This window comes from Magnolia sinica, chromosome 2 (genome assembly GCF_029962835.1).
Source record: "Magnolia sinica isolate HGM2019 chromosome 2, MsV1, whole genome shotgun sequence".
Taxonomy (NCBI): domain Eukaryota; kingdom Viridiplantae; phylum Streptophyta; class Magnoliopsida; order Magnoliales; family Magnoliaceae; genus Magnolia; species Magnolia sinica.
The window spans coordinates 118,299,834-118,324,873 of NC_080574.1; the positions used below are offsets into that span (position 1 = coordinate 118,299,834).

Sequence of the window (25,040 nt, forward strand, 5' to 3'; positions counted from 1 at the left end):
TTTTTTCTTTTTTCATTCCTATTATGAGCATCAATTTTGCAAGAGAGAGCCATAGAAGGAAATGAGTCAATAACAAAGTCAGGGATATGAATCAATAACAAGTCACCTGCATGTGTGACAATGCGAGTTCCTGGATATAGATTTCTGGATCCACGAGGATGATACTGAATCAGGTAGATCTTCCGAATCTGCAAAATGTAGCATGTCCTTTGCGAAAGGCAAGAATTGATAAAATAAATTTTAGGGAGATGTAAGTGACGATTTCTTTCATACTCTTTATGGATTACCTGTTGATATGGCCAAAGACTGATGAACTTTGGAGCAATTCAGTGCACAATATTAGTAAAATGGTTAAAACAATCATTAAATTACTGACCTTTCTATGTGAGAAACCCAAGTTGTAATAGTACCCAAACAGTCCATGCAAAAACAGTCTTGTGAAGATACGCATTTTCAGATACCGATGGATTATAAAAAGGACTAAATGTTACAAAGAATTTTATCTTATATAAAGCTGTTAGTGTTTCATTTACAATGAACGTGGATCAAAATACAACAAAAACTGGGCCAATGAAACCTATACAAGCCTTCCTCAACTTACACAAAATGAATGAATTTCACAATCCAATTGAATGGATACTGCTACAAGATAACTTACATGTATCAACAAACTCAGACCTGAGGACAATATATCATCCAAGTCAAACGACTGCTGTTGCATTTCCCTCTGCAAATCCACCTTCAACTGCTGTTGCATTTCCCACTGTAAATCCATCTTCCGCCTGACGACACATGCAATCTGGCATTGGAAAGGTGTATAGAGAGCCATTAGGTTTTCGCAGTTCAGTACCCTTTTCATCACTATGGTGAAGCATTTCTTCCATATGGTGCTTGAAACTATCCCATCTGCCAGAAGAAATCATGACAGCATAGTGAGATTACAATTCCCATGTACCTTTCAAATGCCAAAAGAATATTTGCAGATGATCAAAGCTTATCAAAACAATGAAGTAGAGAAATTCATAGTCAAACTACAATTCCATGTTTCTAGTAGCCATCTTATGGATTGTACTTCACAGGATATGTATGTAAATCATATTTTTCTTTGGTAGGTAAGCTGGGTAAACCTGAGACCCCAAATGTTGAAACATGGGCTGTCTACCACTGAACCACGGGCCCAAGACCCAATAATAATAATAATAATAATAATAATAATAATAAAGAAATAATAAACAAAAACTACTCTAGATAAAATATGTATAAGACTAGCAAAAACAATATAGAGAAAAATCAAAAGCTCATAAGAATTAGCAAGATACTACATACAACAAAATTGACACCATGACCAATAAATAGTGGATACTGTAGACCAGCTTCTTCTGCATATCAATTCAAAATTTGTGCATGGAACAGACCTTCCAAAACTACATCTAAATAGATACAAAACATGGCAAGCTAGAAATAACAAATTTTTTAAGGCAAAATAACAAACTTCGTGGATAATGGTCACCACCCACAAGAGCTAAGGGCCTGTTTGGAATGGAGGATTAAATGGTATGGAATTGCATTAGATGGAATTAACACCATTATTGCACAATGATTGCAGATCTGGAAATACCATCATATTTTGACCATCCAATCCCATGTTCGTGATCAAATTCTTCCTTTGAAAAAAACAGTATAAAGTGAAACCCGCGTTTGGTGGACCATGGAATTGTAATCAATGGACCAGATTTCACAACTAATGCCAGTCACCCGTATGCATATGCAACTTGAATGTCACGTGTAAAGGGCGCATATGGATGGACGGCATAGATAAAACATATGCATCAATGTGAGGCCCACAGATGTAGTGGATTTCGAAATCCAGCAGAAATCCTGCAGTATCTACTGTTGGGACTGGATGATATGATACTTGGATTATAACCCAATCCTTCCTGTCATTTCTAAACGCCAAATGGAATTTGGATGGGACCAAATGCAATTCCACAGCACCTAATCGCACCTTCCAAACAGGCCCGAAAGAAAATGTTTCAAAGCCACATACTTCTAGACCAGTGAATCGAGACCTAAATTGGAATCGCAAAAACAAGAGATGTTACGCTTCGTGTGCAGTACTAATGCAAAAGATAAAAAAGAAAATTACCTGATATTTGGGTTGTCAAACAATACTGCTAATTTCCTCTTATCAGGTTTGATTGTCTTTGAATGTCCTCTGTAGAGGTAACGCCTGTGACCCATCAGAAAGTGCGGAAAGTTGCCACCTTGAGTTGTAACAAATACTTCACTATGAAGGCAAACAGTATAATCAAGTGCAGCCAACCTGGACGAGTGACCCTACATCAGAAACTCAACTATTACACAACTTTTATCGGCTCCACATCGAGGAAAAAAATGAAAATAAATAAATAAATAACTCCATTGCTAGCACTAGAAGATGGCTTATGTTCAGAAAGAATGCAGCCAACACCACATGGATCCCACCAGACACTGTATAGTAAATGGATCTGGGAATCACCTTATGGAATTAAGCAATGTACCTGAAATGGAGCAAGTTCATCTGGTGAGGCTATAGATTCCTTCGTTTCTAAAAATGGAAACATTTGTCGAAGGGGGGCCATATATCTTTCCGCCTTGTAAATTTTTCCAGCAGCAACATAAACTGTGGTTGTATTGTCAAAACCCATGCCCCTAAGCATCATTCCCACCTGAAGAAACCAAATATATCATTCATTAAGGATTGAAAATTAGAGATATAGAACTTAAGCTTCATATAGCATGGGGAAGCATATCATGCTTTTAGAAACAACCATTGAAGTACTGAAAGAATCTTCTCTTCTTCTTTTTTGCCCTTTTTAAGGTATAAACAATCATTTTCAGCACAACTTTTCGTCTCGGGATTAGGAATCCTTTAAACCCAAAACAACAGGTCAAGATGAGGAGGCATAACATCAAGGTCTATGCTATATTAGTATGGCTTGATTTTGTTTTTGGTTTTAAATAGCACGTTTCAGTACAGCAGAGCCACCTCAGTCACAAATTCTTATAGACCACATAGGAACATCCCGTACAAAGAAAGACGCAGTACCTGGAGTCCCAGACACCTCCATAAGGTCGCTATTTCCATGTTAACACTATCCATGATGATACGTAATTGGACAAATTTATGCATAAATATAAATAAAACATACACATACGACCCATGTTGCATAAGACTTGTTTTTCAACATAAAATGACGATTGATAACTTAAAAAGGGCATTTTCATGGAAAAAGGAATTCATTGGGTTGACTAACATGTTCACATAGAGTTGGAAACTGTTGAATAAAACAATAAAAATCCGTGAATTGAAATATCAGAATTTGATCTACAAAGGATGCATAAAGGCATAAGACTTGTCAATACAAATCATAAAAATCTACTTATCTCATATTATAAGAAAACAATAAAAAAATAAAAAATAAAAAAAAAGGCTGCCCAAATATGTGCGTATGTGTGCATGTTCGTGCGGGTGCGGGTGAGGGCATGGCCATGTGTGTGTGCATGTGCACGTGTGTGTGTGGGTGTGTGTGTCGGTGTGTGTGTAAGTAAAGGCCCAACTGATTTTTAAAGTTATTTCTACTGAAATTCAATTATACCAATGGTAAACAGTGCCCATACTTTATTCTGAATAGATTATTGAGTTGCTTGGTTATCCTGCTTAACATTTGAATTTATAAAATTAAAAATTAAAAATAAATAAAAAAATAAAAAATTTACTTGTTTAGTTAATAATTCGAAGCAATTTTAAATATATAGCTTATTCGGGTCACACCAATAAGGTGATCTTACAGAATGATCAGGTCAGTCCAACTGATCATTAAATTGGACCGTCCATCACATAGGCCCCACCTTTGATGGTCCATGACTCCTAATGATCATTCTGACTAAACAATTCTAACCATCCTATAAATGGACAGAAAATGGACGGTCCAAATTGATCATATTGTAAAAGTCTGATCGTTGATCTAGACCATCCATCATGTGGGCCTATCTTTGACTTGCCCATCCCCTAAAAAACACTTTGATTGATTCTACCATAAAAATTCTTATTATTGATCTGGATTCTCCATGATGTGGACCCTACCTACCATTTTTCCTGACTCTTAGGAAATAAGAACCACTTCTATCTGAGGTTACTATCCATTAGATAAGTGGCCAGGAATCTGGATGCTCCTAATTGATCATATTGCAAATGGTCGGAGTATTGGTTTTGACCATCCACCATGTGGGCCTTCGCTCTTATGGTCCATGCATCTAAAAAATCACTTTATGGGATGATCCAGATCATCTGATGAATGTCCAAGAAAAAGGAAATAACACACTAATTATCTTGGAAAGGAACAACTATTAATTTGGATTGTCCATCATGTGGCACCCATCTTTGATTGTTTGTGCCTGCTAAGAATCACTTTGGATGATCTTAATCATCAAATAAATGGTCAGGAAATCAGATGGTCTAGAATGATTTTATTGCAGAAGGTCTAACCAACAATCTGGACCCTCAATGATGTGAGCCCACGTTTCATTGCCCATGACTCTCTAGAATAACTTTGACCAGACGACTCCAACAAGCCAACCAATAGCCAGGGAAATGAACACTCCATATTGACTATATTTGGGAAAAGTCCAATCATCAATCTAGATTGTGCATCTCATACACCCCAATTTCCATTTCCCATGCCTCTCAAGAATGTGTTAACATTACAATTCAAACCATCTAATTAACAGCAAAGAAATGGATTGTCCACATCAATTTACACAAGTCATATTTTGAAGATCCATCATCTGGGCCACTTATTTGATTGCCCACGCCCCTAAAGAAATTACAAGGCTCTCCATCATGTCATCCCCACATTTGCGAAAGGAAAAAAGTTGAATTGAAGAGAAAAAGCTTCCCATGCAATGGACTTGGATTATAATTCAAAGTAAATTTTTCTCTATTCTCTTTTTAACGAGTTTTTGGTATGACAATATGTTATATTCATAAATTTTATGACCGCGCCCTTCTGTAGGATAATTCATGAAATTATGATTTACTAAATTCCCAAGTCATTATTTGCCCTATAATAAGCTATGCAAATAGGGCTACACATCTGCAACCATTCATTGAAGAATAATCTTCACGAGTATGTCACATTGGATGCCCAAGATGCAAACGGTGTTTACAATTCAGAAAGACAGAATACAAGCACATGCATTCAAATTCTGAGAGGATCCTTCTCTAAACAATCTGTAGGACCATTTCTCCATTATTCTTTTTTTTATTATTATTTAAATCTGTTTTCCTATCCATAACCAACAACCTTTAAACCTAAACATATACTTCCTAGTAAAGTATCATACAATGATTGCCCTGAGTGTTTCCAAGGAAAGCTCAGATTTCAGTTTCTCCAAGTGACGCCAATGGGTTAGTGATACAAACAGTTCATATGATGGCTGATGCGGACATCAGTGGTGCACCCTTTAGAGTGTAGCAGAGGAGGAGGCGTCGCCGACAGAGTACCAGAGCGGGGGAGTTGATATGAATGGACGATGGGTCCATTGGACCCATTTTCTTATGCGCTAGGAGTGCAAGAGCGGCATGACCACACCCCGACCATAGATCCATGGGTCGGATTTCACACCCTACCACACGGGTGTTCACCCCGACCATAGATCCATGGGTCGGATTTCACACCCTACCACATGGGTGTTTTAGTTTTGGACTTTTTTGTTATTTTTCTTGTTTCAGGGGCTTTATTGCAACTTTCTTTATTTTTCGTCTTTTTGTTATTTTTCTTATTTCCAGGAGCTTTAGTGCACTTTTACTTTTTCCATAGCTTATATATACGTTATGAGGAACCCTATTTTCGTTATTATTGAATGAATAAGAATTCGCCTATTTTCTTAATCTTTATTCAATAGATTCGGGTTTCAGGATTGGCCCTTGGGTGTTAAGGATTCCACCCCGATTTCAGGTTTCCCTCTTTCTAAGATCTTCGAGGTGCAGGAAAAGGTAGGGGTGCACATTGAACCAGTAGAACCGTGGAACCGGACCAGAACTGACCAAACGGTCCGGTTTGGTCCAGTTCTAGAGTGCACCAGTTCCGGTTCCTGTTCCAAAAATTAAAGAACAGTTCAATTCGGTTCGGTTCCGGTTTGGGGGTATGTAGAACCGAACCGTGAATCCGAATTGTGGATCCGATTCGTGGAACCGAACTTGGAACCAAACCGTGAAACCGAACCTGGAACCGTAAGTTTACAATATATTTTAGTTGTATATTTGACTCATGATTTATGGCTTAACATGCACCCTTTGCTTGTTTTCATAAATGTATTTTTTCACACCATATACAATATCTAAATCATTCATCAAGTAGATCACAACACGAATGGACATGGGTTAAATTATAAAATAAAACATGCAATTGGGCCGGATTATAAAAAGCCCAGAACCGTGGAACCGAGCCGGAGCCGAACCGGTTTTCACGGTCTGGTTTCGGTTCGGTTCTAGGGTGCTAACGGTCCAGTTCCAATTCCAAAAATCCTGGAACCGTAAGGAACGATTCGGTTCCGGTTTCACCCCAGAACCGGACCGAACCGAGCCGTGTGCACCCCTAGGAAAAGGTAAGAATCATCCTTCTCCTTTTCTTTTGATGACAAGGGACCTATACCTTCTTCATCTCGAACCCCTCATCCTTTACCCTTTTCGTTTCTCTCTGGACACCCATTTCTAGTTTGAACGGAAAAGAAGGATGGTTAGTCAATAAAATCAGATCCAGGCTTACTCGTGGACTGACTTATGCTAGATCTGGGATATCCTCATTCCCGAGGTCCTCCATTTTTACTGTTTACGTGATCTTATGCTAAGGGGCATGATCTTGATGGAATAACCTCATCTTTGTGTTGAGATTTACCTAATCCCTTTGTTTGGAAACAGTTAGTTAATTGGTGTATTTATTTGAATATTCTTTAACCTGATTATACATGCATTTAGGGTTAGATTATCACATGTCCCTGCATCAATGGCCTTTACCAGAGATGAGTCATTCACTAAAAATCCCTTACACTGGAAGATCCTAGCCATCGAACCTGGCATTTTAAATTTTTTTCAATATGAACAGTTGAGGTATTTTCTTAAAACCGTTCCTTCCATGGCCACCAATCAAAGGGTTAGGATTTCCATCTTTGAGATTTTTGGTGCATGGACAATCCAGAATAGACCAATCAAATCAAAAGTTTGGATCACTAAATAATGGCCACTGTACAAAGTGGAAACAAAAAACTCAAGTGTGCTGTAGAAATTGTATAAACCTTAGTACTACTCAGTGGGATATTTCTCATTCCATAAAACCCAATTTGTGAAATTTTACTTACAGAGGAAAGATTCATCTAAAATGAGACTTGATTCATTATCTATCTAAAAGCAAAATATAGGAATTCTGAAGGATGAAAAAATGAATATCCAAATGCCAGGAGAACATTAGGTTATATTATGCAAAGAAATAGTTACTTGTGGCCTCCAGCATATGGATTAACTGCTTGAGCACTAAACATCAATAAGAAGAAAATAAATGAAACTGACTTTAATTATTTTCAATTTTTTAAGCAATGAATTTTCTGGCAGTAGAATTTACCTGAGTTTTCTTCTTCTTTGTTTCTTGTTTTCTTTTTTTGGCAATTAAAAATTCAGTTGCCAGAGAAATAATTGGATACAAATTTGAAAATAATTGAACTTAGATGATATTGTTGTATCCTTTTTACCTGACCCTAATTAGTTGGTATAAGGCTTAGATGATGGTGACAATTTAAATGAGCATTTGGAACAAAAATTAATATGAAAAGTAGGAAGCCACTACTTTTCACCATGATGGATAGATACACTTACCTTTCTATTTTTTGTAATACAATAGCAGAATGTTGTGCTATTGTATTATTAAAAGTAGATGAGGGTCCCTCTATCAATCAGAATGGGTGTAGATGGCAATTGCCCAAGAAATGCATCAACATATTTAATGGAAAGTACCCATCAAGATCAGATCAGGCCCCAATACCTCCAATGGAGTTAAAGGGCATTTCCCATCGCTTCGAATTGCACCAGGTCTTATCACTCGGCCAGGTTTTCTGAACTTCCCCCTCCAACTCCTTTCACGAGCCTTATCCATTTCACGTTTCTCTTCCTCACCACCATCATAAGTACAACATGAAAAGGCTACCATATCCTGCAATGAAGATAATCAGCCTCTTAGAAGAACTGGATATACTCAATAAAATGAATGAAAAAGGAGATTTATTTCCTCAAAAGTGGAGAGACAAAAGATCACCTCTTCGAAGCGGAGATGCACTGAGACATACTTCCCACCGCTATTAGTGCTATTCTTAACCATTCGATCAACCATATTTTCTGCAAGAGTTCTTATAGGTTCTGAAAACCTTAATGCTTCATAATTAGCCAAGCATCTCAAACCCTGAATATATGAGGGAACCGCATGAGCCAATCTATTGGAGAAAGGTGCAATACGTACAGCCCTGCATTGTTGAATAGGAAAACCATATGGAAGTTATGGTAAAGCTTCAAGTCTGCAGCGGTCTGTGCCTCAACCATGAGGTTGCAAGTCCAACCCAGCTTATCAACCAACAACAACAACAACAGAAAGGAAGAAGAAAAGAAGAAAGAAAGAAAGTAAAATGATATGTGAAGCAAAATAATGCAAAACTGTAAGTAGTAGAACAAAGTCAAAAGACTGCTCTAAACGTCTCAAATGGCAAAGGGACTGCCTGGATGCACCCCAAATAAGGTCTGGTAATTCACAACCATTTGGGGTGGCACAAAGCCCAAGCTCATACAGAAAGGCATGGGTTTTGATCCTTTTCTACCCCGAAACAATGGTTGATGCATTTGAAGTACTGACCATCCTTTTGGGTAGAAAGGCATCCTGTCAGCCCCACTTCCTGAGGTATATCCACACATGCTCTAGAGAGGAAACAGAATCATCATCAGCCTAGTAGTAGTTGAATAAAACTATAGAATATCTTGGAACGTTACCACACTAGATGTAAAAAATCCAATTCAGGCTATTTCTTGTATACAATTATGTGTAAGCACTAGAGCCATGACCAATATCTAGAAGTAAAAAGACAACAAGATAATAAAAGAAACTACAAGAACAGGCACACACTAAACTATACCTAAACCAATGTTTTCAGTATCAATGGCATCGGCCGATATATCCCACGATATATCTTGTATCCCACCTGTGCGATACAAAATGCACAAGCAGTGCCAATACATGCACTGTTCGAGTTGTCGGAGTCGCTACAAGTTTCATTGGCCGGAGATAAAGATCTAATATCGTTATCGCCAATAACTCAAAATTTGGGGGAAAAAAAAATACACATATTTGCATATTTAAAAATAAAAAATTACAGAAAAATGCATTACATAACTGTGGGGCCCACTGTGATGTATGTGCCTTATATCCAGACCGTCCAACAAATATGACAGCTCCTTTTAAGGCATGATCTGAAAAACGAACAAGATCCAAATCTTAAGTGGACCATACCACAAGAAACAAACCGTCATGATTAAATCCCCACCAGTGAAACTTCATGGGGTCCACCAGAATGTTTATTTGCCATCCAATCTACTGATAAGATCACAAAGACCAGGATTAAGAGACCACACAAATATCAGCTTAATCCAAAGCTTTTGTGGCCTATGAGAAGTTTTATTGGTCGATTACCACTGTTTCCAAAATTAAGGTCCACCTGCATTAGGATCTACTTATTTTTGGGAGCATGCCCTAATATGAGTTTTCAAAACAGATGGACGAAGTGGATATAAGGCACATACATCACAGTCGGCCCCATGATCAAGGATTCCACCCACCTCAATGGATCCACGGATCCACTAAAGTTGCGCCCCAAAATCCATAAAAATTGGAGGTGCAACTTGGGTGCGACCCCGGAACCAGCGATGTGGGTGGGACCCTCACCATAGGGCCCACCTTGATGCATGCAGTGTATATCCATGTCGTCCATCTGTTTTTCCACCTTAAATTAGGGTGTGGTCCCAAAAATGAAGAAGAAACAATTTCAGGTGGACCATACCACAACAAACAGTGGTCATTGAACGTCCACCATTAAAAACTTCCTAGGGTCCACCGTAATGTTTGTGGACCATCCAACCTATTAATAAGGTCAAACAGACCTGGGTGAAAGAAAAACAAATATCTACTTGATCCAAAACTTTTGTGGCCCACGGAATGTTTTTAATGGCCAATAACCACTATTTCTTGTGGTGTGGTCTACATGAGATTTATATCTGCTTCCTTTTTTAGACCGTGCCCTAATTTAATCTGGAAAAACAGATGGACGGCATGGATATACAATGCATGCATCGAGGTGTGCCCTACGGTAAGGGTCCCACCCACATCATTGGTTCAAGGGTCACACCGAAGTCCGCTCCAAAATTGGAGACAGATTGCGTGGTGTGCCGCACCACCGAACTCCTTGGTGTGTTGACGTCACCAAGTTTTGTGGGCCCCATCATGATGCATGTGTTATATCCACACTGTCCATTCATTTCATTGACCAAAAAATGAATCATATTCGAATCTCAAGTGGAGCATACCATAGAAAGCAGTGAGGACCGAACATCTACCATAGAAAACTTCTTAGGGGATTTCAGATTTGGATCTACTTAAGATTTCGCATCAATTCATAAATTGATCTGTAAAAACTGATGAACGGTGTGGATATACAAAAAACACATCAAGGTGGGCCCCACGTTAAGGGTAACACCCACTAAAGCATTGTCCACGTAACACCTAATCCACTTCCCATAATAAGGAAACAAATTGTGTACTCAGTATCTTAGAGCGTACTGAGTTAATTCTATGGGGCCCACCTTGATTTGGATGTCTTATCCAAACCGTCCATCCTTTCTAGAAGGAAATTGTATGGAATAACACCAAGAGTTAAGCATATCAAAAGCTTAGGTGGACCACACCATAGGAAACAGTGTGAATTGAACACCTACCATTGAGACTTCTTGGAGACCACAGAAATTTTGAATCAAGCTGATATTTGTGTTATCCCTTCACCCTTGCCTTTGTATCCTTATGAAAAGGTTTTGATGACAAATAAACATCACTATGGGCCCTAAGAAGGTTTCAACAGTGGAAATCATTATTCTCATTGTTTCCTTTGGTGTGGTCCACTAGAGCTTTGGATATGCTTCAATTTTGAGCTTAACCCCTAAAATGAGTTGGAAAAAGGGTAGACGAAGTGGATAAACCACATAAATTCAAGGTAGGCCCAAGAGAGTTTACTCAGTACAATAAAGCGTACTATGTATATTAGTACGCAATCCGCTTCCACCCTTCGAAGCTTAAAAAAATCATTAATGGGGGAGGGAATTTCGCCAAAGAAAGGGGGATTTTTGAAAGGGAGATTTCATTTGCACTGAAAACTCTCCCATCTTAGAAAGGGGGATTTTCGATTGAGGGTTTCAAAACCCTAAATCCAACCCAAATTGGGAAGAAATCCCCCAAAATCGCGGATTTTTCGTCAAAATCATCCATCTTGCAACATCGATCTTCCAATTGAAAGAAGAAAAGCGAAATTTTGAGATTTTTCTTACCTCTATCGAAGAGGGAGCTGTCGATTGATGCAAGATTCTGCTCTTCCGAGTTCCTATCAACCAAGTATTACCGAAATCAAAACTTTTTTGTTAACTTTTTTTCCGATTTTTACATATTTACGCAAGGCTATAGTTGATATTCTCGGCGAGAATCCAAATTATTGATGATAACGAAAATTTCGCTAATGTTTCATCGATATTCTATAGAGAAACAACAACTTGGGGTCTCGATGTCGCCAATGCAACAACACCAATATTATCAGCGATAATTCGATAATATTGCCGATAATTTAAACACTGAATACATCCCAAAGATTTGGCATAACGAGTCAGGTTGTTAGTGTTACACAACCGATTTGGCACACATTGTCTCAACCTGTCAATAATGACCCAAAGATCAACCCTCTCAAAACCGATCTCAACCTATGAACGAGGACCCTCAACATAATTTTGTACGAATTGACAAGGAAACAAATGAGTTCGAAGTCCCTCAAATCCTCCACCCCTACCTTTTCCAGATGAGCAGAGTGAAAAATGCACCCAAGTCCTTCGAAAACCTTCCTCTCATATGAAATTTAGAAATAAATTCCATAAGATAGCATTTCAAAACTTCCTAAAATTAGCAAAAGAAACTCGTCAAACCTTGGAGCTTTATCTCTACCCAGATTCAATACTATGTACTTTACCTCTTCCTCCTCGATAGGGCATTTGATGCAGGACATGAAATTCAAGTATGATATGCAAGATTTCAGGCTTTAGATCACACTAGTTCAGAAACAATTACACAAAATTCCACATCCCACACAAAAGTTCAAACACTCAATCAAGGGGAATCTTATGCGGGTCCAGGCGCCTACACATGCTAGGGCGGGATCAATCAAAATTATAGACTAAACAAGAATCAAAGGAAGGTAAATTCATCCACACATGCACAGAAATAATTCCCCCAATCCAAGGGATTCAGAAATTTCAATTCGGTAAACCCTAAGATTGAAGAAAGAGCATAAAATTGAAGATTTGAGTAATTTAGGGTTAGGTTTAGGGATTTTGGGTGAAAGAGTGAAAGAGAGGAGAGAGACGAACCAAAGAAGTACCGCACGTGTGGACAGCAGCAATGGCTCAAATGCACGTGCGTGTGATCCCGGCCGCACGTGTGAGGCCCACTATTTAGAAAAAGGTTACCTTGGCCCTGGTCGGCCAGGGACGGACTCTAAAACCCCCAAATCTCAGCTCGATCCGATGCGCGGTTTGTGCATGGTGCTCCACCAAAGTTTCAGCCCTCCTGCAGGGCCAGATTTTGGATATCTGCTGTAGAGAGAAAAAAGGCTGCAATAGAGGATGGATTTAAAGCGTAGGTGATTGTAGGAAAGGAGAAATATGGATGGAAGAAGGTGGAGGCGAATCGGGATAGGTGTGGCTTCGCACTACGGTAGTCAGCCCTTCGAGGAAGGGAGGGTTTCGCACCCAATTGAATCTCCACAACTCAAAAATTTAGAGGAACGGAAAAACGGAGCAATTTTATTAATCTTCATTGAGAATAAAAGACTACAAGGGGTGCCTATTTATAATAAAACCATATACCTCAAAACTCGAACCACGTGCGCACCATTACTTGGAGACGAAGTAATCAAAAATAATAACTAATCAAAGCAATCTAAACCGTCCATAATATTCTTAATAACAATAATAAGCAAAATCCAAAGTACAAGATAAATTAGAATAGTGGGCCACGATCATGAGAACCCATGGTGGGATTCACATGACTATTTGGTCCACTCCAACGAACCAAAACGTAATCCTTTAACTAGGAGGCCCTCCCTGGACGCCGTCATTGATCCAGATCGATGGTGGGGCCCTCCTCCTTGCATACGTGCGTAGGGGGGGCGTGCGTGTGCGTGTGATATCCCCATCGGCATCCCAGCTAGATTTGCTTCATCCTAACTAATAGGATCGAAATGAAGGTTATCAAGAGAAGGCCAACTCCCATCCTTTATACCCAACAAGTTGGAATAGACATTCACAACTTCATTACAAATATAGTTTATTTCAAAAACTCTTTTGTAGTCGACTAAACATTATGTTTTATTTCTTTTAGTATTTGCAATCAAGGATTAAAAAATGGTTATCAGTGTAACTTATTGGTCATAACTGAAACCAGTATTGTATCAATCATTACAGGGCTGATACGGCCAGTGTTTGAAGTATCAGTATCACTACAAGTTTCACAGGCCGGGGATATGGAAACAATATCAACTTCGCTAACAACCGAAAATGCGGGAAATCATAGGGAAAATGGTGGAATCTTCCAGTGAAACTTCAAGAGATGCTAAAATACACATATTTGCATATTTAGGAATTTAAAAATAATAATAATATTTTAAAAAAAATTGTGAAAAGAATGCATACATAATAAGTTCTCATTTAATGGGGGCCTAAAAGAATGTGATGTCATAAGAAATCGATCCATCCGACCATCCAACATTCCTTTCAAACGTCCATCAATATTTTAGAATAACGACAACACACGATATTTCGTTGAGAAATCATCGACAATTGGAAAGGAAATGAAAGACTATGGCCTTGATATCATCCATGTGATATCGATAATATATATTATTGTCAAGAATTTGAACATTGCATACAACCATGCGCTCATTAAAAAAAATTTGAAATGGAAAATTTTTTAATAAACTGATTTTTAGTGATATTGATACATTGGCGATATTATCAAAGTATCGGTGATACAAGTGACACCTGGAATTTACAGAGTTGAAAATAATGGCGATACATTGTTAATATAAGTGATACCTAGATTTTACACAGTTGAAAATATTGGCTGAATACATTGGTGATACTTAGCAATACATCACCGATACCGGGAACTTCTAATGTACTACCAGTGTTATCAGTATCGCTACTGGTGTTGTTGATATTGTTGAGCTAGAGATACAGATAATATCAAGGATAATTTGATAATATCAGGAATATTCCAAACAACGGATACAACCCATAGTAAACCTTTTTTTCTTAAGCCCCAAAAGAACTTCGATACTCTAGCTAAATCTGGTGGTTCATACTCATGCTCTTAAAAACTATATATGTGGCAAATATGAAATCAATATAAACCATGGAAATCATGGGTTCTAATTTACACAGGTCTTGAACCAATAAGCATTTCCTAACTAGCCGATCAATGAGCATCTAATGGATGGTTAAAAGAAACAGCCAACACTTGAATTCGACCAATGGAATTCGGAGTTTAGAAGTATCCAATCAATCTGAAAGCAATTTCATCTGGGTTACCAAAAGTAAAAATTTCTTCATGCCCATGTTTGAACCATCACACTCTTCCAGAGAATCAACTTGCCTTTTCTTTTTGCATTTATTTTTACATTATTTGATTAATTTCGGGGTATGTGGAGTAGTGGACATTAAGTTACCAAAAAAGTGTGTTGCTGAGATCCAAAAGTTTTGGCCATGACCTAATAGCTTTAGTCTCAGATGCCCATGCCCCAAAAATATCTGAAGTTGGGAATTCCAAAGCCTTCAAAATCTTTTATTTTTTATGGTTGAATTTTGATTGTTTTTGTAAATTTCTTGACCATCCATTTCTGTGGCATTGATAAAATGGCCAAGCTCTTAATTGTGTGCAGCTCTACAAGTCGAACAAATGTACATCAACCCATTGTACATGTGTCGTGATCATACCAATGCCATTGTTGGCTATCAAATGGGCATTCAAATTCAATGAACAAACATCCATCCTTATCAATCCGATTTTGCGGCTAATCTGAATTGGGTCTTGCAATTTGAACAATTTGAATTATATAATTTACAAACAAAAAAAAAAAAATCATTACAAAGATGTTATATTTGCTAATGTTAAGGCTAAGTACCCATATTTCTTCTCCTAAATTCAAGTAGTTACTCTTTACTTTTTCTTTATCTTTCCGAGTAGTGAATTTCTCTTTATAAGGAAGAAAGAACCCATTCAAGAGCCTTCCATACCCTCCCTCTATTAAAATTACTCCTCCCTCTTTCACTCTCCCCTCTAAATAGGGTTCCCATCTATCTCATCTCCATCCCACCATTCTCTTTAAATCCTCTTAAAACAAGTAAGACACCACCTGTATCGATCCAAATTAGTATAATTCAGAAAATCCGCACCTAGTTGACCAAGTCAGCGACGATTTGATCAAATTAAGCAATTCCATGAAGGAATTTTGTATTCTAATCACACTTTTTAAGCCAAAAGGCCCCAAACCTCTAGCATATTTTAACCTCTTCCTCACAAACCTCACTTTTAACTCATTTAAGGGAATCCCTATTAATGTTTTCCTCTATGGTTAAGTGGCAGGCCTTTTCTTTGTGATCGAACTCATAGGTACAAGAAGAATCGCATCTTTAACTTCTTGAGTCCCAAAATGATCTTTTTCCATCCTTTTATAAATCCCTTTATTCAGCTTAATCATTAACAAATAGCTAGCCCACCCCTCTATGACTCTCGCCAATCCTTAATCTCGACGAATTTGTCCTCCTCAAGCCACATTAGTTCAAACCAAAGCATGTCAGACCCCATGAATCCTCAACAATTTAGAACATAACCTGGCAGTGTTCAACACCGCCTTTAGCAAGCCACCATGAGGAACTCCCTAGACACGACTTTCCCAATCCATAGAGATCAAATATCTATCAAGGCAAGACATGACCAAGTTCAATTGTTACTCAACTATGTAAAATCAATGTTTTTAGTCTCGACGATATCGGCCAATATATCCCATGATATATCTTATATCATGTGCGATAAGAAACGCACAGGTAGTGTCTAAAATTTTTCATATTGCAGGATATATTGCATGGTATCACGACATATCGTAAGATATTGCAACCAGTCCCTTACAAAAAATTCTTCATATCAACGATATCTATCAATATCGAAAGATATCACATGAACGTGTGGGAAGTCTGGGTTTGAGGCCAGAAAATAAAAATAAAAATAAAAAACCATCCAAACCCATTCGATCATCGGTCAATTGGCCCCTATTTTAGAGTATTTAAAAGTGTTTGATGAAATCATCATCACATACACTCTAATTTTGGGATTTAGGGAAGGGCCAATTTGCGAAAGATTAGGGAAAACTAAATTTTTTTTCCAAAGTTTCTCAAATCGAAGAGGATGAATATCGGCGTTATGTTGGAGTGTATCTTCACTAGTATCATTCTACTATGACTCAAGCATAGTATTGTCAGTTCGTGAAGCAGCAATATTATGCCCAACCCCATCAAGATGGAGATGATGATTTTGAGCCACCGCACAGCGTTATGTATACATGCTTTCGGTGATGTTTTGACTTCTAAGTGTGTATTAAAGTCCTTTTTAACAATCCATGAAATCTCATTGAAAAATTTGACCAATTTCCCAATGTTTCCCCTTTTTTTCAACAAGAGTGATAAATTATGAGATACAACCGATATATCCCATGCGATAACTAATATGTATCCATAATTCCATATCCCAAGGGCATGATGCATTGCACGATAATGATACGGAAAACATTGTGTAAAATAGCAGCCTCTCACTGGCATATCAATAGGCTCATCCAAATCAACCCAATCAAAGAAATCGTCATACATTTCAAAAGAAATGTTGTTTCCATTCCTCTTTTCATAGGAACAAACCAAGTTGAAGTCACCACCCATACACCAAGGCTCATTCCACATTGCTTTAACTCTATTGAGCTCACTACAAAAAAAAACACCCCTTGGACTGATCACATGGTCCACAAGTAGTCATATAGATTGTATTAGAAAGCCATGAAGCAAATCCGAAACCAAAAGCAACCAAAGAGGAAGTTCAATTTTTTGGGGGGAAAAACTAGTATCCAACCAACTGTAATTCCCCTAGAAGCTACCATTGAATTTAAATAGACTAGTCAAATTAGTGAATCTCCATTCTGCATTCTTTTATTTAGGCGACCTCCCCCCCCCCCGGGTCCAGTGGATCCAACAAAAGGGTAGATTCGATCGTTACAGCAAGCCCACTGCTTCCAGAGATGAGCACTAAAAAAAAAAAAAAAAGAAGACAAACCAAGGTAGAGAACATGAGTAACCCTTTAAACATGTGACATCCTGTTGAAGGTGAGACACAAGAAGTATGAGCTGAAGCCATGACTAACCTGCATGTGCCCGACACAAAGTTGCAGGTCCAATTGGAAATTAACAGCAGGGGGTCCATGTGAACATAACACCTCTTCAGGCACCTTAGTCTCACAGGCTCACATAAGGATTTGAAATTCAAAGAACAGGAGTTGGAACCAGCTATTGAAACACCATTATTGGCCCCAATAAAATGATATAGAGTGCCCTAGCCAACTCTATGTCGTTCGATGCATCACAATCTATGGAAAATGAGCTCCTAAATAATGCCCTACTCATAGCATTGTCCTTAAACATCTAAGTTGGTTCAAATCGTGCATTCTCTTAAGCACCTTCTCACTCTTGGCATAAGACAATTTGCATGGTGCAATTCCATGTGTTTTGCCATACTATTTGAATTTTCACCAAAAATGGATATGTTTTGTAGTGTAGGAGCTCTTCAGCAAGACATCCTTAACAAACCTAAACGCCCTAGAAGAATTGCCAATAGAATTGTCATGTTCCTTTTCTCCCTTGATTAAAAAGCAACGATACTCGATCCAAAGATTCAAGAGTTTAAGACCCTACCAAGATTGCAAACCATGTAGCTTAACACATGTGAACGTCATCTCCTTCAAAGAGGTACACTACAAATCAATTTCTTCCACCATCCAATCTTCAACTTCATTAACGAAGACTACATCATTAGCAAATAAGCACCAAGGAATTAGATTCTAATTGTCCTCCTATCTCTTACAGCATGGTTCCCTTAAGCTTAGCTAGGGGAAAAAATGTTATATAGTATCCTAAAGGAGAATCAAAGCTTGTCGCCAGCCCTCACCCCAAGGATAGGGATCTATTTGCCCTAATAAGATTTAGACTACCCTTAAGCCCTTTACCTCAAAAACCTAGAATCCATGGTTTAGGACAACCCTAGAAGACAAAACCTTGTTGAAGAGTCTTGGCCCCCTCAAGGAGAAATGAGCATCAACATCTAGGAGAGCCAAGCTCCTAACCTAAGAAGACACCCCGTGAACCTTTAGTCTAACGGATTTCCCATTGAACTGGCCATGCAAGGAAGAACCCCCACTCCACCAAATCCGGATCTTCTCTTAGACACTAACACCAAACCAAATTTGACTCTCTAAGAGCATTTCTTCCCCAAACCACTATGTTGCTTTTGGAAACCACCTTTTTGACAATCCTCTTCTGATGTCATCCTAAAAGCTAAAATGTTGGATTTGCCTAAGTTCCTTTATGGGGGGATCGCAATCTCTCCCACTAAACCCACCATTTTAAATACATTTTCAAGAACCAGCAACAAAGGACTTTGCAGGAGACTGACAAATAATGTTGCCCACCAGTTCAAAGCTTGGAGGAAGAGGCAACCATTTTACCTTTCTATCTAAACTCAATCCAGTTGCCACCACCAATTGTGCCGCCAACATTCTTACCGGCAAAGTTGCAGGAAATGTTGCTAAGAGCCAATGAAGTTGTTAACAGATGTGATGTGGATACCACTATTCGGCCCACCTAGTCTTTGATACTAATCTTTTTCCTTCATTAATTAGTTGTTATGCTAGTTAAGGACATAATAGGGATTTTCTTGAGAAATTTAAAAAAAAAAAAAAAAAAACTACCAAATTAATATGGAATTTACATTCCGGTACCTTTTTCAAAAAGGGTTTTCAAAAAGCTACATTAATGGATATAATTATCATTCCACTACCTTCCATGATGGAAACCTTGAGAGCAAACAAGTGGGTGGGGTGGCTCAGGTGGGTACCACCATGATGTTCATATAAAATCCACTTGACCACTAGGCACATCACCCCATGTTAGGCTAAGAGCCCAAAAATCAACTCCATCTATGATGTAGGTGGCCCACAAGATTAGAAACAGTGTAACAGTGTACAAGGCAACATCCGCTATCCAAAATGTTTCCATTGGTGTATCCCGCGTGAATCACGAATGTGTATGATTTTCTGGACACAAGCTTAAATGTTTGTGTAGAATCTAATGATGGGAGTAGATTTCATATAATTATCATGGGGGGGAACGTAAAAATCAAGGATGGGGGTCCATCTTCCAACTGTTTCCTTTGGTGTAGCCCACCAGAATCACAGATCAACCTGATTTTATGCCTTTGGGCCTCGTATGGTACTAAATATCAAATGGTCGGAGTGGATCTTACATAAACATAAGAGTGGGCCTTGTCAAAATCAAAAGTGGAGTCAACGCAAGTGCCTTTTTTTCTTAATACTCTCTGCTCAGTTATAAAGGGATGCACGGGACTTTGATTTTTAGCAGGGCCCACCATGATGTTTATGTAACATCTACTCCAACCATTAGATGCGTAATCCTAGTTTAGGTCAAATCCAAAAAATTAGGATGATTTGTGTTTTAGGTGGGCCACACAAAAGAAAACAATTAGCAAAGAGACGTCCACCTTGATTTTTACAGGGCCCATTGTGATGATTATATGAAATCCACTCCAACCATTAAATGCAACACAAATATTTAGGCCTAGAGCCTAAAATTCAGGCTCATCCATGATTCAAGTGAGTCGTACCAAAGGAAAAATTTTGGAAGGTGATCATTTCCCTCTACACTATTACCAATCATATGATCCCCCTGAATCACAAATGGGGGTGATTTTGGGCCCTTGGCTTAACATGAGGTGATGTGTGTAGGCCAGTTGGTCATAAGGATGGATTTTACATAATTATCATGATAGGGCCCATGGCCCACCAAAGCAACCGACACATTTGTAGGCACGCACACCCAACCAGCCATTTAAAAAACTCAACGAAAGGTAGTGGGACGAAAATAATACTGATTAACGAGGTAGTTGTTTGAAAACCTTTTTGAAAAAGGTAATGGAATGTAAATTCCATATTAATTGGGTAGTTCTTTGTAAAAAATCATTTTTCTTATGTTACTTAAGGGTATTTTTGTCATATCCTTTTTATTGAATAAAATAATAGGGGAGAGAGGGCACGTCCAACTCTCTCTCTCTCTCTCTCTCTCTCTCTCTCTCTCTCTCTCTCTCTCTCTCTCTCTCTCTCTCTCTCTCTCTCTCTCTCTATATATATATATATATAAACTACTTCGTATCAGACCATCCTTGTCTTTGATCTAATCCATCTTTCGCCCTTCTATCATATTATTTTTTTTCCTTCTTTTATTTTTGTCTCTCTATGCTGAAAATCTTCTCTTGTTCTTTTTGTTGTGTTGAGCCTATGTAATGATTTGTGCATAAGAAGGGGATGGAGTGTCCTTGATCATCACCTCTAGTGTGGAGACGTGTAGGCTGATTGCCTTCATTGGATGCCATGTTCGTGATCAATGACCCTCATGATTAATTGGAACTTGTGGACAAGTCGGCTGGTTATTCTCCTCAAGTATGGTGTGCATAACGCATGAAGTGTAAAAGTTTGGTATTTGTTGGTTGCAAAAGGCCAGCCCGTATTTGTATAAGCTTGAGGTATAGATTCTAGTCCCTTGTCCCAAATGGAAGTGAAAAGTGATTCGAGAACTAGATACATAAATCCATCTAATTTTTAGGGTTCCAAATAACCTCTATTAAATCAAATGGAACGAACTAACTTCAGTTGTCCAAATCCATTCAAGTATTTTAAATTGTCAAAGGCATTAAAATATTTGACCACCGAGAAGCCTGATGGAGTACTAGTACGTATGATTAATATGGAACCATCCGTCAGGGTGAACGTAATATTTTTGGATATTGCAAAAGGAAGTGTGAGATATATTACAAGAGATATATTCATCTGACAAAAACAACTCTCATATATACCAGCCATTTGAAGAGATATTTGGATTTCAACAAGGAAATATATCCTTGGGTGAATAGTATTCAAAACTTCAAGGAATGTGGGAAGAATTGAACGTGTACCAACATCTAACTACTAACTTAGAAAAGCAATGTCAACAACATAAGTAGTTTTAAGTGGCAAAGCTTTTATACGGTTTAAAACCTGAGTATGAACCAGTTTGTGCACAAATTTTGGGTGGCGAAGACATGTCATGTATGAAAGAGGTATATTCATGCCTCCGTGCATCCCTTCGGTCTACAAGTGGAGCCAATAATCGCTCTACTCTTGCATTTTTTACTACACAAGTCAGAGGAGGTGGTCGTGGTGGCATAGGTAATCAAGAAAAGTAGAAGGTCGTGGTAGAGGTTGACCTAGGAAGTACACCAATTGTAGGCTTACAAATCATTCAGTTAAAAATTGTTGGGATCTTCATGGAAAGCCAACACGAGAAAATCAAGCATCTCATATTGGAGAGAGCAGTGGGTCTCATCCGGATAGTTCTACTTCTACAATGCAACATCCACGTATGTCTAGAGAGATGGTTAAACTCGAGAGGAGTATTCCAAGTTGCTGAAAAATCTACAGAATCCTGCTATTCCGCTCCTATGGCTACTTTTGTGACCTTAAGTATGACTGGTTTAGGATCCAAGGTCCCTACTCCATAGGTCATTGACTTCGAAGCATCTAACGACGTGACAGATGAGTCAAGTGTATTTTCCAATATTAACACATTGTTAATGGGTTTATCTGTCACTTTAGTAGATGATACCTAGTACAAAGTATGTGGAATGGATACAATTTATCCAGATTATTTCCTCTTGTTGTCATCTACTCTCTCTATACCTAAATTTCCTTTAACTACTCTATCTATTAGTAAGCTCATCAAATTTCTTAACTGCCCTGTGACTTTCTAACATTCATATTGTGTTTTTTTGAGATTTAAGACAAAGAAGAAGATTGGTAAATGACATGAACATGATGGGTTATACCATCTTAACTGTGAAGTAATTGGCGTAGCAACTCAGAAGAACATCTCTCCTTATCAGTGTCACTCCAAGGGTATCTGACATGGATGAAGTTATTCGGATAATGCAGTATCTTAAAGAAGCACCAAGTCAAGGAATTTTGTACAGACGAAACAATCATCTGCAGATCATAGAGTATTTTAATACAGACTGCGCTAGTTCTTTAACAGAAAGGCGGTCTAGTGCGGGGTATTGCACATTTGTGAGAGGAAATCTAATCATGTGGAAGAGTAAAAAGCAGATTGTTGTGGCCCGACCAAGTGTTGAAGCAAAATATACAGCAACGGCTCATACTACTTGCAAGTTAATATGTATCAACAAGCTATTGCCTACCTATGCAGTTGTTTTGTGATAATCAAGCATCATCCCACATTGCAAACAATCCAATCTATCATGAGAGAACTAAACATATTGAAGACAACTGTCACAAACATCAACTTTCTTAAGGGATTGAATAACCACTAGTTCCTCTGAAGATCCATGATCAACAGACCTCTCAAAGCTTAGAAGTGAGAAGCAAACCCATGAGAGATAACTTAATGTTCTCCTTCACCACTAAAAACACAAAGGTTGATAACTCTTTCTCCAGGCTTACATAAGTTCCGGAACCAAACTTGAAGGATCCATGAGATCTTCAAACAGAAGAAGGTTGACAAAACCTCCCTAAGCCACTTCACTATGAATAAAATTATAGTTCACCAATGCCATCTCCTTCATACATGAAACAGATATTTTGAATAGACATATTTCTTCTCTAAAGAAAATCCATGATCAGATTTTATCTGATACAGCTATCCACCAAAAATCTTCCATCAATGGGGGGTGACAACATGCCCCATACTCATATAGAGAGGTTTAAAAGGACCAAGGGCACAAGACCTTGTAAAAAAAAACTTCGAAAGAAAAAGCACCAACCGAGGAGGGAGCCAAAATTATCTTAGCAATCTCGTTAAGAAGAACAATGAAGCCCAAGCAGCTCTTCCATCATTTCCACTCCAAAGTACCAACAGTTTCTCATAAATCTCGAACTCCATGATACCTCTCACGTAAAAGCAATTTATCAGAACTGTCACTCTTGCAGTCAAGAAAAAGTCACTTTTGAACATGGTTTAGTAGGATGCACCTTAGCCAACACAATCCAAGAATTGATCAGTGGTTGAAGGGGCTTCTTGGATGCCACAAAACTGAGAAATGAGTGGAGAAAAGCCCCAGTCAGCATTGTTTTATCAATATTTTTGTGGCAGTGGTAAAGGCAAACCAAGGCAGGTGAAGTTCAATAGCGTCTTTTCAAATGACAAGAAAGAGGTGGTTCTTTTTTTTCCTGTGGTCTTGCAAGCATCACGAAGCAAGAGACTGAGGTCTTAGGGCTACTGGTTCCTGAACTTGTTTCCTAGAGTAGCAACAGTGACTCGGATATTATAAACATGTGCATTTGGCACCCTGTGTCACTGAGCTGTGTTGCCTCACTAACATTGGGAATATTGGATCATGATCATTAAGGAACATGCAGTTTATCCCACAAAGAATTCAAGATGAATGATGAGTTACAATATCGCATAAAAAGCAGCACAATTTTGCAGAATATAACTCAGGTTTATTTCCACATTCCACTTCTAAACAGAAGAATAAAGGCAATAAATTTTCCAATCAACCCATTCGTTGAACAAAGATGAATGGCTGGGGCAGATCATGAATTACATTTTACAAGATGCAATGAATCCATTCGAAGAATAGCAACAAAACATGTCAGTATGAACACTTGTCAGGCGCAGAGAAGTGCTCAAGTAAGACCAGAAGAAAATGTTAAGAAAACTTCAAAAAGATTTCTTAGGATAAGTGGATTGAAATCTACAGAGATCTCTTACGAAAACTGACAGCCCACATAGTGGTTACTATAAAAAATAAATAACTCCGTACCCCAGCTTCAACAGCTTTGGAAGGACCCTTTGCAAATAGTAGGTTGAACTTGACCAGGCTTTAACTCTCAGATTCACAATGTTGCTAATATTACTATCAAAGTGTTTCAGTACGTCTTCAGGGAGTTCTTTTACCACTTTCACGTCTTTTCTAAGTGCATCAATGAAGTAGTCCTCGTCGAAAATGTCCCCGAACTTGCTGCAGAAAATTGCAAACATCAAGATTCTGAATCTATGTTCAATATCTTGCAGCTGAAATAAGATAGCAGGGTAAATCGGATGCAATAAGAAAACCACAATATGGAAAAGTACATGCAATTTTGAAAAATGGATACCTCAAAAAGAAGGCAAATTTTGAAATTTCTTCAAATTAATTTTATAAATGATTGTGAAACCTATTCCTACTCCATGGTGTATGAAAAAGGCAGAAGGTTTTTTTTTGCTTGTTTAAAAGGCAGAAGAT

At 38.3% G+C, this 25,040-nt stretch overlaps 1 protein-coding gene across 4 annotated transcripts in view; it reads right to left on the reverse strand.

The window, feature by feature from the left end:
• Positions 1-487: 487 nt before the first annotated feature.
• The window catches only part of LOC131237464 (O-fucosyltransferase 9), a 41,548-nt gene continuing 16,995 nt past the window's right edge, over positions 488-25,040 (reverse strand). The window contains exons 5-11 of one of the 4 annotated variants that reach the window (XM_058235240.1): positions 24,579-24,776; positions 8,934-8,993; positions 8,346-8,550; positions 8,076-8,243; positions 2,541-2,708; positions 2,147-2,337; positions 488-799 (exon numbers count right to left, since the gene is read on the reverse strand). In XM_058235240.1, coding sequence (XP_058091223.1) covers positions 742-799; positions 2,147-2,337; positions 2,541-2,708; positions 8,076-8,243; positions 8,346-8,550; positions 8,934-8,993; positions 24,579-24,776 — 1,048 coding nt within the window. In that variant the 3' untranslated portion in view covers positions 488-741. Of the gene's footprint in view, positions 907-2,146; positions 2,355-2,540; positions 2,709-8,075; positions 8,244-8,345; positions 8,551-8,933; positions 8,994-24,578; positions 24,777-25,040 lie in introns of those variants that run through there. The other 3 variants (XM_058235238.1, XM_058235239.1, XM_058235241.1) reach the window with 3 other exon arrangements.